The sequence below is a fragment of the Mixophyes fleayi genome, chromosome 3 (assembly GCF_038048845.1).
Source record: "Mixophyes fleayi isolate aMixFle1 chromosome 3, aMixFle1.hap1, whole genome shotgun sequence".
Taxonomy (NCBI): Eukaryota; Metazoa; Chordata; class Amphibia; order Anura; family Limnodynastidae; genus Mixophyes; species Mixophyes fleayi.
Window position 1 is genome coordinate 210102192 of NC_134404.1, and position 19393 is coordinate 210121584.

The window sequence follows — 19393 nt, forward strand, 5'->3', positions numbered from 1 at the left end:
AGTACAGATTTTAACAATAGTTACAAAACATTGTATTTTTTAGGACAGACAATCATACTACAAGAGTACTGTACATTGTATTGGGACCAATTTACTGTGTCATATCTCTTGAAACATCCAAACATTGTTTTTGTCCCCATCAGATAATACTGACACATGACCTGAGAGCAGAAGCATACAAGGGACCATATTCTTTGAGCTATAGTTTACTGAGTGATAATGACACTGCATTTTGCTCAGAATTACTCTTGCAGGTTCCCAGCTGAAGTACAAGCTTGTAGGTTTTTTTTCTTTTTATAAAAGAAAATAAAAATAGGGTATTTTTCCTGAGGCATAAACGTGAATTTGCAAAACTTTTCTTTTTATCTCAAGCACATTTTTATGCAGTATAGCTACACAAATAGTGTAGAAAATAAACCCTGTTTCACACAAAAAGTAACATTACATTAATGCTACATCAATTTGATCAAATATCACAATTTCCCCTGTGCTAGCAGTGATAATAACAGATAACAATACCATAACAGATTTTCTGAGAGAGGATTTTCTCAGCAAATAGATGTCTCCTTTCAGTACCCATGATATTTTTCTGTACTTTCTGTGGTTTGATTTTTTTTTTTTTTGCAATTTGTCTCATCAGCATCAATATTATAGTATATTTGGTTTTTGAATGGTGCTTACGGAATGTTTCAACCCAATTATAATTGACATTTTTGGAGCTTTAAATCTTGGTAAAGACATAGTTATAAAATTAAAAATATATCTTAATGGAAGAAATTCCCATTGTGCCACCGTGCTGCATCTCATCATGCATATAAGTATGTAGTGAGTAACTTCCCATTTGGAGTAGTTATGGGCAGTATGTTGTTTCACTTACCTCTTTTCATTTCAGTGAAACATTCCAGGGTTCATTATTTTCCTTCTATTAAGAATATTGCTATGAGATATGGTAGAAGTCACGTGCACTTAATACTACTGAGTGTTTGACAGCACAGTGGTAGAACTGTGTTTGCCCAGGGAATAAGACAGCCTGAGGCCATCAAGGTTTTTGAAAAAGCATAACAACAATATAAAAACTCATCAAATTTTGATATAAAAACCTAGATCTTCCAATAGGACCTGTGCAAAGTAAATACACGATTGGCTTTACTATAAATCCAACCCTGGCTTACTTATTATTATAACTTTTGTGAAATTCTGTTTATGGCTGTTTAAGGCCCAATACTCACTGACATTTGAAAGACGGATGTTCAAGCACCAATGAACAGCATTAATCTATTTGACATGCAGCGGTTAATGTGTAATTGTGCTTGCTTTTAGGGAAGTCACTGAATGGTGCAGAATGCAAAAAATGGAGCAGACGGTGTCCAAAATCCTTCACTATAATGTTTCTGTAAAAGGGTGCATTTAGTGGTGCTAATTCCTTTGAGAGTCTGCTATTGCTCTCTGTTAGCATGAGGGTCCAATGGGGAAGCAAATATACTATTAATCCACAATACAAAAAATGGAGCTGGCAGTGACCAAAATCTTTCACCATAATGTTTCCAACCGCAAATACAAACAAGAATGGGAGCGGCGATCCCATGACTTCCAATGTCATCCCCATTTATATGCATTGTACTAGGTTTAAAAACACATTTGTTTTGCACCCATCAGAACGAGGCCACCCCATTGCTAAATAAGTCCTAAATAGTAATCGTTTTATAAACATTTCCCATATTGAAGTTTTTATTTTGTGCTAAAGTTACAGATGCAGATGACAGAGTAAAACGTCTTGAAAAAGAAGCTGATCGATTATTGGATAAACTTAAACCTATCAAGGAGCTTCAGGAAAACCTGGGTAAAAACATCTCACAGATCAAAGAGCTGATAAATCAAGCACGGAAGCAAGCCAATTCTGTAAGTCCTTTATGCCACATTGTACCTAATTGTACCATATTGTTCTAATGTAACCTAGTACAGACACAATTATACATACTGGTTAATATACGTGAAGCTAAACAGTAGGAGCCTGATTCATTAAGGAATGCAAGTTCTGTTGCATTCCTTATTTTGTTTGAAATAGGCAGAGACGGACTTTACGCCAGAGAACGCATTTGTATGCAATTCAAGTTTAAAAGCAACTGACACATCCGACAGGCGGAACGGGGCGAGGGAAGGGGCGCATGCACATATTATACCGATTGATAGTGATGACGGACACGTAAGCATGCTAGAACATGTGTTTGCAACTAAGAGCAACTGTAAACGTGCATTTTATGTAGGGTAGGTTACAAGAACATCTTGATAAATGTATTTCATGTTAAAAACAAAATGATAAAAAATACATGTATTGAAATGTATTTTTATTAATGATTATACTATTAATAGATGTTAATGTATTTAATACATTTTTTTGTTTGTTTGTGTATTCGGATGCATTGTGAGAATCCTGCAGTGTGTTGTGTCTGTCTGCGTAAGGCAAGTGCTGTACAGGCAGAGCATATTTATACCTGTATTCAAATGGAAATGTTTCTTCGGATCCGCTTGTACTTATATACGGGCATATGTGCGTGCAATTTTCGTCTATTTTTTAAAAACGTGCAAATTGTGTTCACTTCGCCTTCCTTGATGAATCAGGCCCTATATATTCAGTCAGTGGAGTTTTGTGCTTGCTTCATTTTGCATGATGTTATTGTACGGAAAAGTGTGGCCAGCTTGAGGCAATGCTTACTTTACTTTTAGTAAGCTGGGCTTAGGAAAATGCCTCAAATAATATTTTCGAGTTCATGTTTTGGAGATAGAAACTATGCTAGTTCTATTATAACTATATCTGGTTCGATTCACATAGAATGTAGGCTTGAGACACACCTATATAACATTTAGATATACATATTGAATAAACAGGAATTTGTTTGCATATAAAACATAACCAGTGTTGCTGTTTACAAGCCAGAATAAAATATGATAAGTAAATAAAAAATATGTTCTACAAATGTTGTTTGCACATTGCAAAGAGCTAAAACATCACTTGAATATTATTTATATTTTTTATCTGGATTGAGCTCCAAGTAGCTTGTTTGTTCCTTCCGTGTGAAATAATAGTACACATTTATTCTCAGCTGCAAACATTTTGTACCTACATTGTTTTCTAGTTTCTGTTAAAATTGTAAACATTAATTAAAATTTTGCATTATAATGAACAAGTCACACAAATGTTTACATCCATATTTTTTCAGCATCACTGAACTTCAAAATTAAAATGTTCATGTAAGAAGAAAAAAAAGTATAATATGCTGTTTAGTGTTACCTTGTCACTCTAGTTCAGCTCTGCCAATAAGTAACCTTTATGAGTGTTATCTCCTTGCTCCATTGCACAGCACAGAAATTTAGCACAATGTTGTAGTAAGATATGATCCAAGTACAAAATCTGACATTTTAGACTGTTAAGTTACTTTAGGAACATTTGTGCACCTCTGTGTATGAATTCACCAGTCTGCACAGTGCAGTTCAACACAGCAAGTTTGTAATCCTTTCAGTCACACACTGCTGGCTCAGGTAGAGAAGCACCTCCCTACTAACATGGCAACCAGCTGCAAGGGAGAATTAAGTATTTACTTATGTTGTTTCATGCACATTATTCAGCTCAATGCTAAACAATAGTACTGGCTATATGTGGTATAAAAATGCATTGCACAACTATTCATCTGGCAATACAATATCAATCATTGTATAAATTATGAGAAGTCGGCCTTTAAAGTACTATTTTAACCTAGATTACTACAGTCAAAAAGATAATCATTTGTAGCAGATATTTGAATCCCTGCTACACCTCACCTATGAGTTTTATTGATAATAAATTTCAATCAGGTCCATTATGATAACATGTGAATATCTTATCTTACTCGAAACTTTGGAAAAATATATTTCCTATCAGAGCCCTTTACCACCTCTCACTATAGTAAATCTACACTATATGGACAAAAGTATTCGGACGCTTGACCATTACACAAGCAGGAACTCTAATGACATTCCCTGTAATGCAATCACTTGCTTATTGGGAGATTTTGGAGGAGAGGTAAAAAAAAGTAGGCACCTATGAGTAAAATAGAATAAAGAATAAAAAAGGGGGCTTTAAGAAATGTTATTAAATGTCTCAAATGAATATAGTACAAGTGAATTGCAATAATTTAAATATAAATTAGATTAAACATTACAAAATCCAGAATATGTAGTCTAGCTCTCTTACGCCTTTCTTTATTTCAGGACCATTATGCTCTGGTAACAAAGGTGTTAATAATTATTTTTTATATAATGAATCATAAATGACTCATGAAAGAAATTATTTAAAAATAATGTTTATCTCAAGGGCACTTTACTGTGTCTGAAGCAATGGAGCCTCATTTCTCATGGTTTATAATGTCATCCAGTCTTGTAAATTATATTATTTCCAGTTATTTATATCCTTGCCTTTCACAGCACATATGTAGGTTGCAAATAAGCTCATGAGATCTTTTATTTCTCTTACATTTCCAATGTATTTGATTCTAAAATAATTCTAACCAGCGTTAAACATTTATTTTCTGTCTATCATACATTTTAGTTTTAATTTTGTCTGTCAGCCATTCCAATCAATTTACACCCATGAAGTAATATGTTTTACATTTTCACCTGTACCACATTTATTAAGACTTAAATTACAGCCATATTTACATATTATGACAAGTTTATATATCACATTTTCCAATATACGATTTTTATAATAATAATAATAATAATAATTAAAATATCATTATCGTATCTACTTTATAGGCTGATTTCTTGATTGTTAACCATAATATAAATATTTCAATCATACAGTTTTGGCAGAACCTATGGAATTGGAATTTTAAAATACATATCCTTTTCTTCATAGCCCCATGGATACGTAAGCCATGCAACTAATAATTTAACATTTCAGGTTATATTTCAAAACATTGCAAAATCTTTTGTAATTGGATTTTGTATTTAGTGAATATTGTGTGAATTCTGTGGATTCCTATAAAAAAGTAATTTAATTTGTTACTTTCATACACAGAACCTTGCTGTAATACTAAAAATAGGTAAATACTGTAAAAAATCTCTGCTGGGAAAATATAGTTACAAATATGCATGATTGAACCCATTATTATTATTATTATTATTATTATTACCTGCAAGGCCACCAACCTGCCTCATGTAGCCATTAAAGCATACTTGCCAACTCTCCCGGAATGTCCAGGAGACAGCATCACGGATACCCGGAAGAGCTGGCAAATCTCCCACATCCCGCACCTGGCACCCCAAAATGACGCGATTCGCTGTGAATCGCGTTATTTACCCCACATCCCCCCCTCCCCCGTGACAAAACGGCATTTCCGTCGTGGGGGCGGGGTCAAAATGACGCGATTGGCCATGCCCCGTTCCCCCCCGCCCTCCAGACACACCCCTCTCCCGGAAAGAGCAAGTAGAAAGTAGGCAAGTATGCATTAAAGGTTAATCCTACTAAAAAACAAATTTTTACCTAACATCATCCTTCCACAAACCTCTCAGTTTGTGGAAGGATGATGCTGTAACTCCTTTTCACAGCTTTGACAACCAGTTCAAGCTCAAATGTGCTGTGTGGCTTTCTAACACAGATGCTGATTGAATTGAGCTGTTAAAAACACACAGTGCCGTTGGAACCTCCTTTTCTGCCAGTTGTCTTTGCAGGACAAGAAGTACTGTGGCACTGGTAGGAGTGAGTTTTTCTAAACTGCAGGTCTCCCTGTCATAAAGCCCCACTGTTACTGCTAGCTGGGGATAGGAGGGGTTCTTAGTTAAATATTAGCTTTTAGATGGAGTTTGATGACCTCTTTAATCTGTGAGGCCTCAAACAGGTGGGAGCATTTAGATCATACTTGCCTTCTTTCAGGCAGTGCAGTCCGGGAGAGGGGCGTGCCTAGAGGGCGGGAGGGGGAGGGGCGGGGTCAATATCTCCATTGTGGCCCCGCCCCCGCTACGGAAGTGACGTTTTTCCGCAGGTGAGGGGGCCAGAATGACGCGTTTCAACGTCAATCCGTTATTTTGGCCAGAGAATTGTGGGATGCAGGAGCCTTGCCGGTTTTCCCAGGAGTCTCCCGGACATTCCGGGAAAGTTGGCAAGTATGATTTAGATGCTTCAGTTAAAGACTTTGAACCGAGAAAATGAATGGAAATAAAAACTAAGATTAGAAATCACATATTCTTTATGCAGTGTGATTCATATAACAAACCTATATTTTTTTATGATGTCAAGCACTTTCAAGTGCTACATCAGGGAGATAATGAAAAAACTGAAAATTTAAATAGGTCATTGTATTAAAAAAAAAAACATTTGATGTCCACTGACGTTAGTCTCACAAACTACAATGTAAATGTCTCAGAACACAGCCCTAAGACACAGCAAAAAGCAAGTGATGCACATTTACTTATAAAGTCTATCTATTAGGTGCTACATCCAACCACGTTTTAGGCATCAGAATACGGTATGTAAGATAAAGGAGAAACACTTATTTGTCAAAGTTGTACTAAATGTTGAACATAAGGACACAAAATATGTTGCCTTAAGGCTTCACACTGTAATGCTTGTATTCTTGTGTGTATTCGCAGATCAAAGTTTCCGTGTCATCTGGAGGAGACTGCCTACGTACATATAAACCTGATATTAAGAAGGGCAGATATAACACAATTATCCTAAATGTGAAAACGGAGACCCCTGACAATCTGCTGTTTTTCCTTGGAAGCAACAAATTTGTAAGTATTTATTCAAAGCAGCAACTTTCAATTTATTAACTGTCACACCTTGTATCAAACCTGTCCATTTTTAGGGTTACAATGTTTATGTTAATCTGCATTGATACATTCCTCGATTGGTTAGAACAAGTGTCCGTTTAGGTCCAAATTGTACAATATTACAATATAAAGATTACTGATATTTGTATCTGTATATAGAAAGCCGTGTTTTTTTTCTATCATTAAATCAGCTAGCTGTTTGTGTGTATGGACCAGTCAAAAACGGCATATTTTTTATAACATATTATTTGCACATCATCTGAAGTATTATGAGATTTAGCATGTTTATATTCATTTTTAGGTCTTACTGACAACCATATCTACACAATAGAACACAATATATGGGTCTCTCAGTGACTAGAAGAAATCCATTTAATTGAAAGGAAAAAAAAAAACAATAAGTGGAATTCAGAAAAGTAGCCTTAGGCTTTTACATGTGTTTTGACAAATTTAGAACAACTTTTTTCTGAAATCTAATATGCAAACAATTGATGACTGTATGGCCTACATCAAAGTCCATGCAAATGATTATATCTACTATATAAAAGCCTAGTGGCGTGTGTCTGTGTGTGAAAAAAAAAAAACAAGCTGCAGCCCCACCTGCTGGGCGAAGTTATACACTGACCTACTAAATTCTTAGTGTGTGTGGAAAAAAAACTCAGAAAGGGCTGAAATTTGCTGCAGCGCCACCTGCTGGGCGGAGTTATACACTGACCTACTAAATTCTTAGTGTGTGTGTGGGAAAAAAAACTCAGAAAGGGCTGAAATTTGGTATACTAAGATGTTTTTAATTTGTTAATTTAATTTGTTAATTGTTAAAAGTGTTTTTAAAGATTTTAAAAAAATATATATATATTTCTTGAAGGAGAAGTGACAGTTGGGAGCGGTTGGTGGTTGCCGGGGGTGACAGTTGGGAGTGGTTGGTGGTTGCCAGGGGTGACAGAGCGAGAGGAGTGTGATACTCAGGACTGCTGAGAGAGATCCCTGTGTCTGGATAGACATCTGGATGTGGCGATAAAGATAAAGGATGAGGTGATGGAGAAAAATGATGAGGTTGTGACATGTGGACAAAACCACGTTAAAAAAGAGCGCTTGCGTCAGGAAGTAACGCTCTTCCCCTGAGGAGGCCTGGCCTAGCCCCAAATGCATGACAAGAACCTTTTTAACACCTTAAGTAGCTTGATTTGACTAGAATGCATGAGTATCATGCACGGGTTAACTTGTATAAATATATATGGCTTGACAAAATCTGGTAGCCTGGTCGCCATAATATTGCCTAGATATCACATTTGTAAATACACATATTTTATAGCACAATATAACCATACATCATGTAGACCCAATTTATATAGAGGGAAAAGTATTTTCATGTTTGTACTTTGTACTTGCATAAATGACAATCAGTGATACATATTCACCAAATTATATCTTAATTTCATTGTCATGTGTATATATTAATGTTTGGTACTTTCATGCTTTCTAGACTGACTTCCTAGCAATAGAGATGAGGAAAGGAAAAGTCAACTTTTTGTGGGATGTCGGATCAGGAGTCGGGAGGGTTGAATATCCTGACCTAAGCATCAATGACCAATATTGGTACAGAGTTGAAGCTTCACGGTAAGTGTACAATGAGCAAACAAGCAAAATCAAAATATTAGCAGCAATATTTTTTAAAACCGTGCAACTCAGTACTAATACATGTTAGTAAACGATCAAAGGGTAAGGAATAGATAAGTGTTAAGACTGCAAACCCAATGGTGCCAAATCCAAGAGATAGACGCTTTACACAATCAAGAACAAAAATGCTTAGCATGAACTTAGTTAAAGCAGTTGCATCCTCCATGTATTGTAGATATTATAAAATATCTGTTTGGTGGGCATTGGAGGACTACCAATAAGTATGATTAAAAACCACTGTAAAATAGAATAAAGTAATTTCTCCACAATAGCCACATATCTTAATAAAGTGGTGAACAGATGGTTTCAAGAGGCTGAAGCCCTGCTGATAAGGAATAATAGTATATGCATCTTCTTAACTGATAACTTATTGATAATGTCCTGATAATCATAACAAGGTAGTCACAGATTAGTATATTACCTGGGCTGTGTGACCATTTCTCAGTAATGCTTTGGTGATATCATGCAGGGCATAGTAAATACAGGCACAGTAGGTTGTAATGGCGAATGGGGAGTTAGGTTTGCCAGAGAGAAGGTTGCAATAATCAAGGCAAGAGATTACAAGGGAGTGAATAAGAATTTTTTAGCTTCAATGGTGTGAAAAGATCGGATCTTGGATATATTCTGGAGGTGAATGTGGCAGGAGTTGGAGGGTGAGTGAATCTGAAGTTTGAAGTAAAGGGAGGAGTTGAGAATGACGTCTAGACAGTGGACTTGAGGGACAGAAAAAAGAATAGTGTTATCAACAGAAAGAGAGGGGGAGGGGAGAGACCCTTGGAGGTCCAGGTTACGCCTTGTCAGAGTAACTTTAGGGGATGGGAGAGGTGAGAGGGGTGTGGAGACGCTAAAAGAGAAGAGATGGTGGTCAGAGAGAAAGGTGAATTGTTGAAATCAGAGACAGTACAGAGGTGGGAAATGAAAAGATCAAGGGAGTGGCCACTGTGGTAGGAGAGAGAGGATGTCCATTGAGAGAGACAGAGAGACAAAGAAAGGGAGATAAGTTTGGGTGTCACAGGGTCTAAGTGATCATTTATAATGTCTTTGATAAAGTCCCCCAAGATGCGGGAGGGAAGGTCAGAGGAGAGAAAGTGAGGGAGCCAGGTGATGAAGTTAACAAACAATTAAGAGACGGGACCAGGCTAACAGCAGATAGCGGCCACATGGAGGTTGGCTGGGTAGAAGAGATGGATAAAATATACCTCGAAGGAGGAGAAAAAGAGGTAGGCTTCAGGGGGAAGAACCGGAAAGAGCAACGAGGTATAAGAAGAATTCCAATGCCACCAGCTTGCCGGCCTCCAGGTCTGAGTGTGTGGGATAAGCCCCTGAATGAGACAGTAGTGACAGAGGTGATGCCATCAGGTGATAGTCAGGTTTCAGTGATGGCAAGTAAGTTGAAGGAGCTAGAAATAAAGAGATAATGGATGGAGACCAGTTTGTTATATACTGACCTGACATTCCAGAGACCACTGGATAGAGGAAGTTAGGGAAGAAGAGAGATGTGAATGAGGTTGTTGGGATAGCTGGACTGCAAGCCTGGTCAGGATTAGGAGTGAGGGACATGACAGGGACAGAGGGTTGGAATGGGATGAGAAACAGAACTAGGAGAGACCCCTCAGCAGGCAGGTGGCAGGTAATTTTGAAACCTAATAAACTGACCTTTACTTATGCACATCTGCAGTCGTTTGTGAGTATAGTACAACCATAGTTTCACGCCGACATACAACTGTTCAAACTGCCCCCTTAAAAATGCCCTGGACAACATTTCCAGGATTTCAGAAATGTGTATTGGTGGAAAGATTCAAACATTCAAACATTACTTTAAAGTCCTATTAGCACTTTAGGACAACTCTATTAATTCCAACTTTTACTTTTTTTTTCCTAAAAGAATGCTCTGACAATCCGTTTTTATATCTTAAAACATCAGTGAGGGCCCATCTGAACTTTACTACACGTCACTATCGTATTTTTCTTTGTTTTATTATTTTTGCAGCTAGTAAAATAAATGTCATTTTTGAAAAGGTTTGGGTAAAACGTAATCTAATAAGGCAACATTGAAAGTCTTATATTTTGTATTTTTACGAATTGAGAACATAAAAATTATCAGAATGTACAGTTGAAGATGAATGTAATCGTTCGAAAACCTAGTCACTTAGAAATAATTTTATCATTTGCCAAATGACTGGTGGAATAAAGTAGTGAGGTAGAGATCAGTCTCACTGCAGCATTTAAGATGGATTGAAACGGGGATAGATGGGTGAGTGGAATGCCAGTTGGGAGGAGGTTACAGTAGTCAAGGTGGGAGCTGAATGAGAGAGAGCGTGAGTGTTTTTGGTGTATTCTAGCAATATTTCTAAGCTTGAGGCGATAATGCTGACAGAGAGACTGAATGTTAAGAAATAAACAGAGGACGGAGTCAAGAGTGACACCAAGACAGCAGGCAATTAGTGCTGTCATTCTTGGTGAGGGAGTTTGAGGGAAGGTGGTGACTCTGTGAGGAGGGAAGATGTTAAGCTCTTTTTCTGACATTTTAAGCATTAGGCAGTCTTGGGACATCCATGTGGAGATAGCAGAGAGACATTTGGTTACAAAAGAAATTGCAGAACCTGAGAGGTCAGTGGAAGAATTATAAATGTGGGTGTCGTCAGCATAGAGGTGGTACTGGAGATGGTACTGGAGGCTGAAAAAACAAAAGTGTATAGTGAGAAAAGCAGAAGGCCAAGAACAGAGGGATCACTGAGGGATCACAAAAGATAGAGAGTGAAGGGGAGGATGTGCCAGAGGTTAAAGACACTAAAGGAATGGTTCAATAGGAATGAAGGCAGGTAGGTAGTGAACCAAGAAAGATTTGAACCAGGGAAAAACTGTGTCACAAAGGCCAATTGAGTGAAGTGTGTGTAAAAGAAAAGGGTGATTAACTGTGTTAAAAGCAGCAGAGAGGTGCAAGAGGATGAGAATGAATAAGTGCCCTTACACTTTGCTGTAAGTAGATCATTGATCACTTTTCAGAGTGCAGTGTTGGAGGAATGTTGGGGACATAAGCATGCCTATAGAGAGTCAAGAATGGAGTAAGAGGAAGGAAAGTGAAATAGGCAAGCAAGTTGTTTGTAGGCAAAGGGGAGGAGAGAAATATGGTAGCAGCTGGTGAGAGGATTTAGGATTGGTTAAATAAGTGTGTATTCAGGAGAGTTAAGGGAGTGGAATAGTTTGGAAGGAATAGGACTGATGGAGCAGGTTGTAAGGTGAGATGATGAGAAGAATGCAGAGACTTTGGGGTATATTTACTAAACTGCGGGTTTGAAAAAGTGGAGATGTTGCCTATAGCTACCAATCAGATTCGAGCTTTCATTTATTCAGTGCATTTTACAAAATGACAGCTAGAATCTGATTGGTTGCTATAGGCAACATCTTCACTTTTTCAAACCCGCAGTTTAGTAAATATACCAATTTGTCCTAGATTACTGTAGAGAATAAACTAAGGGTGGACTGGGAATTGTAGGAGAAGCTGAGTTGGGTGTGTGGGATTTGGCATGAGTAAACTTCCACCTTAAATATGGGGTACAGTTTTGGGCACCTTCCTGTAAGACGGACATAACAGAACTCAAAGAGGCAACTTTGTAAAGAAAATAGAAGTTATGAAAATGGTTTTAGAAAAACTAAGTTTGTTTATTTTGTAAAATTGCACCTTAAATGTGGCATAATTATTTTCATCATCTTTTATTTATAAAGCTCTGGTTTATTACACAATGCTGTACATTGAGGTGATCATAACACAAATTACACAAATTACATACAACGACATGAAACGGAAGGAAAATGCCCAAATGCAGGGTTAGGTTATATAAAAAAAAGGATATAATCTAAGAGGTATGGTGAACAATTTATACATAAGGTAACAATTGTAGCTGCAGGTGTGGAAAGTGCATGAGGCTTTTATAAGACACCATCATTATCAGCCGTCAATAATAAGACAGACACACATATGGTTCTCTAGTGGAATTCTTTCTTTACCACATGAGGTGGTGATTGCATTTTTACTGACATTATTACAAATGGATCGGATGCCTTGCTTACAAGGATTGGTGTATATATAGCAATAATTAGGTAAGTGAGGACTCTGTGTGTATTTTTACATGAAATATTGTATCGAATAACCTATATCAATAATAATATGAACATTATTAGTATAAGAGTGTAAGCTCTGCAAAGACGAACGATGAAGAGCTACCTGGCCCCCTGCCTGTAACTTACATTTCTCATCAAAGCCAATGTCTCCCTTGTGAATGGAAATGTCAATGAGGTTGTTCATTAAAACACTATTTAGTCAATTTTTATATCACCAAGGTCTTACATAAATGTGCAAGTCGATATGGAAGAAGTGTTTGAGACGGGGAGAAAATATAAAAGCTGTTCCTTATTGGAGTATTAGATATATATTTTGAAGCAGTGTAATTTACTGTAAGAAACAGTGTGTAATGAATTTGTTATTTCTTTATATTTATATCCCACTCTGTGGGAGAATGTTATGTTCAGCCTGGAAATTTCTGTTCCATTAATATATCTCTCCCCTTTATCTTTCATTTGAGTCATCACAGTCATGGGGGAAATTGATTATAACTATAATCATCCTCATACACAGAGAGGGGATTGCCATTAGGATGAATTTACAGAATGCCGAGTTTCATATTAAGATGTATAATAGGTTTATTTCTTATGCATTAGATCATCACTCATGCCACAAGTGTAGTTTTTTGTCTCCGACATTTATGCAGTGTTATGGTATCTTGCTTGCTGTACATTTACATCAAATGTTTATATGGCCTTTTCATCATCCCCATAAGCCTGCAAATACCTAGAATAAAGTAAATTTAATTTATGGATGTTATAGATCATAGATTTGTCTTTTTTTAGCTCTTAATTTTAAACTATGCCACATGTAGCTTCTATAAAGAATATTCTACAAATAAATGAAACATTGAAACAGACTCTTATAAACAACATGTTATTTAGTGACTACCTTTCTTAAATTATCAAAAGGGACGGTGGTTGTGGTATGGTCATTCTAACGTATAATAACTATTAAAAGAAATGCAATTAATAATATCTATTTGTGCAACAAACAATCCTCCCACCAACCTCAAAACTATGGGGGCCAGTTAGAGAGAGGAGAAACTCACTGCTTATGGACCTTGTAGTTATTTGATGCTCCAGACTATCAGTTGGATGGGAAGAGCTCAGGGCTGGACTGGGACTAAAAATCAGCCCTGGCATTTAAAGCTCACTGGCCCACGTGTTGTGGGCTCCATGTACTATATTGTTGCACACTGATGCTGGCGCAGTACTACATGATGTAGTATGAGTGTGTGTGTGTGTGGGGGGGGGGGGGTATTTATTTCTCCTAATGACCCTCAACATTACATTGTTAGCATCCCAATTACATCAATAAATACCATGATAATACATTATTAGTACCCAAATTACAGCAATAAATAACCCCCCACACACACTCATACTACATCAATCACCCCCACATTACAGCAACCGGCATCACCCCCCACATTACAGCAACAGGCATCACCCCCCACATTACAGCAACCGGCATCACCCCCCACATTACAGCAACCGGCATCACCCCCCACATTACAGCAATCGACATCACCCCCCACATTACAGCAACCGGAATCACCCCCCACATTACAGCAACCAGCATCACCCCCACATTACAGCATCCGGCATCACCTCCCACATTACATCGTCCGGCATGACCCCCCACATTACAGCAACCGGCATCACCTCCCACATTAGAGCAACCGGCATCACTTCCCACATTACAGCAACCGGCATCACCCCCCACATTACAGCAACCGGCATCACCCCCCACATTACAGCAACCGGCATCACCCCCCACATTACAGCAACCAGCATCACCCCCACCTTACAGCATCCGGCATCACCTCCCACATTACATCATCCGGCATGACCCCCCACATTACAGCAACCGGCATCACCTCCCACATTAGAGCAACCGGCATCACTTCCCACATTACAGCAACCGGCATCACCCCCCACATTACAGCAACCGGCATCACCCCCCACATTACAGCAACCGGCATCACCCCCCACATTACAGCAACCAGCATCACCCCCACCTTACAGCATCTGGCATCACCTCCCACATTACATCGTCCGGCATGACCCCCCACATTACAGCAACCGGCATCACCTCCCACATTAGAGCAACCGGCATCACTTCCCACATTACAGCAACCGGCATCACCCCCCACATTACAGCAACCGGCATCACCTCCCACATTACAGCAACCAGCATCACCCCCACATTACAGCATCCGGCATCACCTCCCACATTACAGCGTCCGCCATCACCTCCCACATTACTGCGTCCAGCATGACCCCCCACATTACAGCAACCGGCATCACCCCCCACATTACAGCAACCAGCATGACCCCCCACATTACAGCATCCAGCATCACCCCCACATTACAGCATCCAGCATCACCCCCCACATTACAGCATCCAGCATCACCCCCCACATTACAGCAACCGGCATCACCCCCCACATTACAGCAACCAGCATCACCCCACATTACAGCATCCGGAATCACCCCCACATTACATCGTCCGGCATGACCCCCCACATTACAGCAACCGGCATCACCTCCCACATTACAGCAACCGGCATCACCCCCCACATTACAGCAATCGACATCACCCCCCACATTACAGCAACCGGCATTACCCCCCACATTACAGCAACCGGCATCACCCCCCACATTACAGCAACCAGCATCACCCCCACATTACAGCATCCGGCATCACCTCCCACATTACATCGTCCGGCATGACCCCCCACATTACAGCAACCGGCATCACCCCCCACATTACAGCAACCGGCATCACCCCCCACATTACAGCAATCGACATCACCCCCCACATTACAGCAACCGGCATTACCCCCCACATTACAGCAACCGGCATCACCCCCCACATTACAGCAACCAGCATCACCCCCACATTACAGCATTCGGCATCACCTCCCACATTACATCGTCCGGCATGACCCCCCACATTACAGCAACCGGCATCACCTCCCACATTAGAGCAACCGGCATCACTTCCCACATTACAGCAACCGGCATCACCCCCCACATTACAGCAACCAACATCACCCCCCACATTACAGCAACCGGCATCACCTCCCACATTACAGCAACCGGCATCACCCCCCACATTACAGCATCCAGCATCACCCCCCACATTACAGCATCCAGCATCACCCCCACATTACAGCATCCAGCATCACCTCCCACATTACAGCATCCAGCATCACCCCCCACATTACAGCAACCGGCATCACCCCCCACATTACAGCAACCAGCATCACCCCCACATTACAGCATCCGGCATCACATCCCACATTACATCGTCCAGCATGACTCCCCACATTACAGCAACTGACATCACCTCCCACATTAGAGCAACCGGCATCACTTCCCACATTACAGCAACCGGCATCACCCCCCACATTACAGCAACCAGCATCACCCCCAACATTACAGCAACCGGCATCACCTCCCACATTACAGCATCCAGCATCACCCCCCACATTACAGCATTCAGCATCACCCCCCACATTACAGCAACCGGCATCACCCCCCCACATTACAGCAACCAGCATCACCCCCACATTACAGCATCCAGCATCACCTCCCACATTACAGCATCCAGCATCACCTCCCACATTACAGCATCCAGCATCACCCCCCACATTACAGCATCCGGCATCACCCCCCACATTACAGCATCCAGCATCACCCCCACATTACAGCATCCAGCATCACCTCCCACATTACAGCATCCAGCATCACCCCCCACATTACAGCATCCGGCATCACCCCCCACATTACAGCATCCAGCATCACCCCCCACATTACAGCATCCAGCATCACCCCCCACATTACAGCATCACCCCCACATTACAGCATCCAGCATCACCTCCCACATTACAGCATCCAGCATCACCCCCCACATTACAGCAACCAGCATCACCCCCACATTACAGCATCCGGCATCACATCCCACATTACAGCATCCAGCATCACCCCCCACATTACAGCATCCAGCATCACCCCCCACATTACAGCATCCAGCATCACCCCCACATTACAGCATCCAGCATCACCTCCCACATTACAGCATCCAGCATCACCCCCCACATTACAGCAACCGGCATCACCCCCCACATTACAGCAACCAGCATCACCCCCACATTACAGCATCCGGCATCACATCCCACATTACAGCAACCGGCATCACGCCCCACATTACAGCAATCGACATCACCCCCCACATTACAGCAACCAGCATCACCCCCACATTACAGCAACCGGCGTCACCTCTCACAGTAGAGCAACCGGCATCACTTCCCACATTACAGCAACCGGCATCACCCCCCACATTCCAGCAACCAGCATCACCCCCCACATTACAGCAACCGGCATCACCTCCCACATTACAGCAAGCGGCATCACCCCCCACATTACAGCATCCGGCATCACCCCCCACATTACAGCATCCAGCATCACCCCCCACATTACAGCATCCAGCATCACCCCCACATTACAGCATCCAGCATCACCTCCCACATTACAGCATCCAGCATCACCCCCCACATTACAGCATCCAGCATCACCCCCACATTACAGCATCCAGCATCACCCCCCACATTACAGCAACCAGCATCACCACCACATTACAGCATCCGGCATCACATCCCACATTACAGCAACCGGCATCACCTCCCACATTAGAGCAACCGGCATCACTTCCCACATTACAGCAACCGGCATCACCCCCCACATTACAGCAACCAGCATCACCCCCCACATTACAGCAACCGGCATCACCTCCCACATTACAGCAACCGGCATCACCCCCCACATTACAGCATCCGGCATCACCCCCCACATTACAGCATCCAGCATCACCCCCCACATTACAGCATCCAGCATCACCCCACATTACAGCATCCAGCATCACCTCCCACATTACAGCATCCACCATCACCTCCCACATTACAGCATCCGGCATCACATCCCACATTACATCGTCTGGCATCACCCCCCACATTACAGCATCCAGCATCACCCCCACATTACAGCATCCAGCATCACCTCCCACATTACAGCATTCAGCATCACCCCCCACATTACAGCATCCAGCATCACCTCCCACATTACAGCATCCAGCATCACCCCCCACATTACAGCAACCGGCATCACCCCCCACATTACAGCAACCAGCATCACCCCCACATTACAGCATCCGGCATCACCTCCCACATTACATCGTCCGGCATGACCCCCCACATTACAGCAACCGGCATCACCTCCCACATTAGAGCAACCGGCATCACCCCCCACATTACAGCAACCGGCATCACCCCCCACATTACAGCATCCAGCATCACCCCCCACATTACAGCATCCAGCATCACCCCCCACATTACAGCATCCAGCATCACCCCCACATTACAGCATCCAGCATCACCTCCCACATTACAGCATCCAGCATCACCCCCCACATTACAGCAACCGGCATCACCCCCCACATTACAGCAACCAGCATCACCCCCACATTACAGCATCCGGCATCACACTCCACATTACATCGTCCGGCATCACTCCCCACATTACAGCAACTGGCATCACCTCCCACATTAGAGCAACCGACATCACTTCCCACATTACAGCAACCAGCATCACCCCCCACATTACAGCAACCAGCATCACCCCCCACATTACAGCAACCGGCATCACCTCCCACATTACAGCAACCAGCATCACCCCCCACATTACAGCAACCGGCATCACCTCCCACATTACAGCATCCAGCATCACCCCCCACATTACAGCATCCAGCATCACCCCCACATTACAGCATCCAGCATCACCTCCCACATTACAGCATCCAGCATCACCCCCCACATTACAGCAACCGGCATCACCCCACACATTACAGCAACCAGCATCACCCCCACATTACAGCATCCGGCATCACATCCCACATTACATCGTCCGGCATCACTCCCCACATTACAGCAACTGGCATCACCTCCCACATTAGAGCAACCGGCATCACTTCCCACATTACAGCAACCAGCATCACCCCCCACATTACAGCAACCAGCATCACCCCCCACATTACAGCAACCGGCATCACCTCCCACATTACAGCAACCAGCATCACCCCCCACATTACAGCAACCGGCATCACCTCCCACATTACAGCATCCAGCATCACCCCCCACATTACAGCATCCAGCATCACCCCCACATTACAGCATCCAGCATCACCTCCCACATTACAGCAACCGGCATCACCTCCCACATTACAGCAACCGGCATCGCCCCACACATTACAGCAACCAGCATCACCCCCACATTACAGCATCCGGCATCACATCCCACATTACATCGTCCGGCATCACTCCCCACATTACAGCAACTGGCATCACCTCCCACATTACAGCAACCGGCATCACCCCCCACATTACAGCAACCAGCATCACCCCCAACATTACAGCAACCTGCATCACCTCCCACATTACAGCAACCGGCATCACCCCCCACATTACAGCAACCAGAATCACCCCCCACATTACAGCAACCAGCATCACCCCCACATTACAGCATCCGGCATCACCTCCCACATTACATCGTCCGGCATGACCCCCCACATTACAGCAACCGGCATCACCTCCCACATTAGAGCAACCGGCATCACCCCCCACATTACAGCAACCGGCATCACCCCCCACATTACAGCATCCAGCATCACCCCCCACATTACAGCATCCAGCATCACCCCCACATTACAGCATCCAGCATC

General features: G+C 42.1%; 1 protein-coding gene across 4 annotated transcripts in view; it reads left to right on the forward strand.

Moving 5' to 3' along the window:
* LAMA2 (laminin subunit alpha 2) overlaps positions 1-19393 on the forward strand; it is a 711555-nt gene that overhangs the window by 612850 nt on the left and 79312 nt on the right. For all 4 annotated transcript variants that reach the window (XM_075203053.1, XM_075203052.1, XM_075203054.1 and 1 more), the window contains 3 exons: positions 1745-1899; positions 6628-6771; positions 8294-8427. In XM_075203053.1, coding sequence (XP_075059154.1) covers positions 1745-1899; positions 6628-6771; positions 8294-8427 — 433 coding nt within the window. The remainder of the gene's footprint in view (positions 1-1744; positions 1900-6627; positions 6772-8293; positions 8428-19393) is intronic.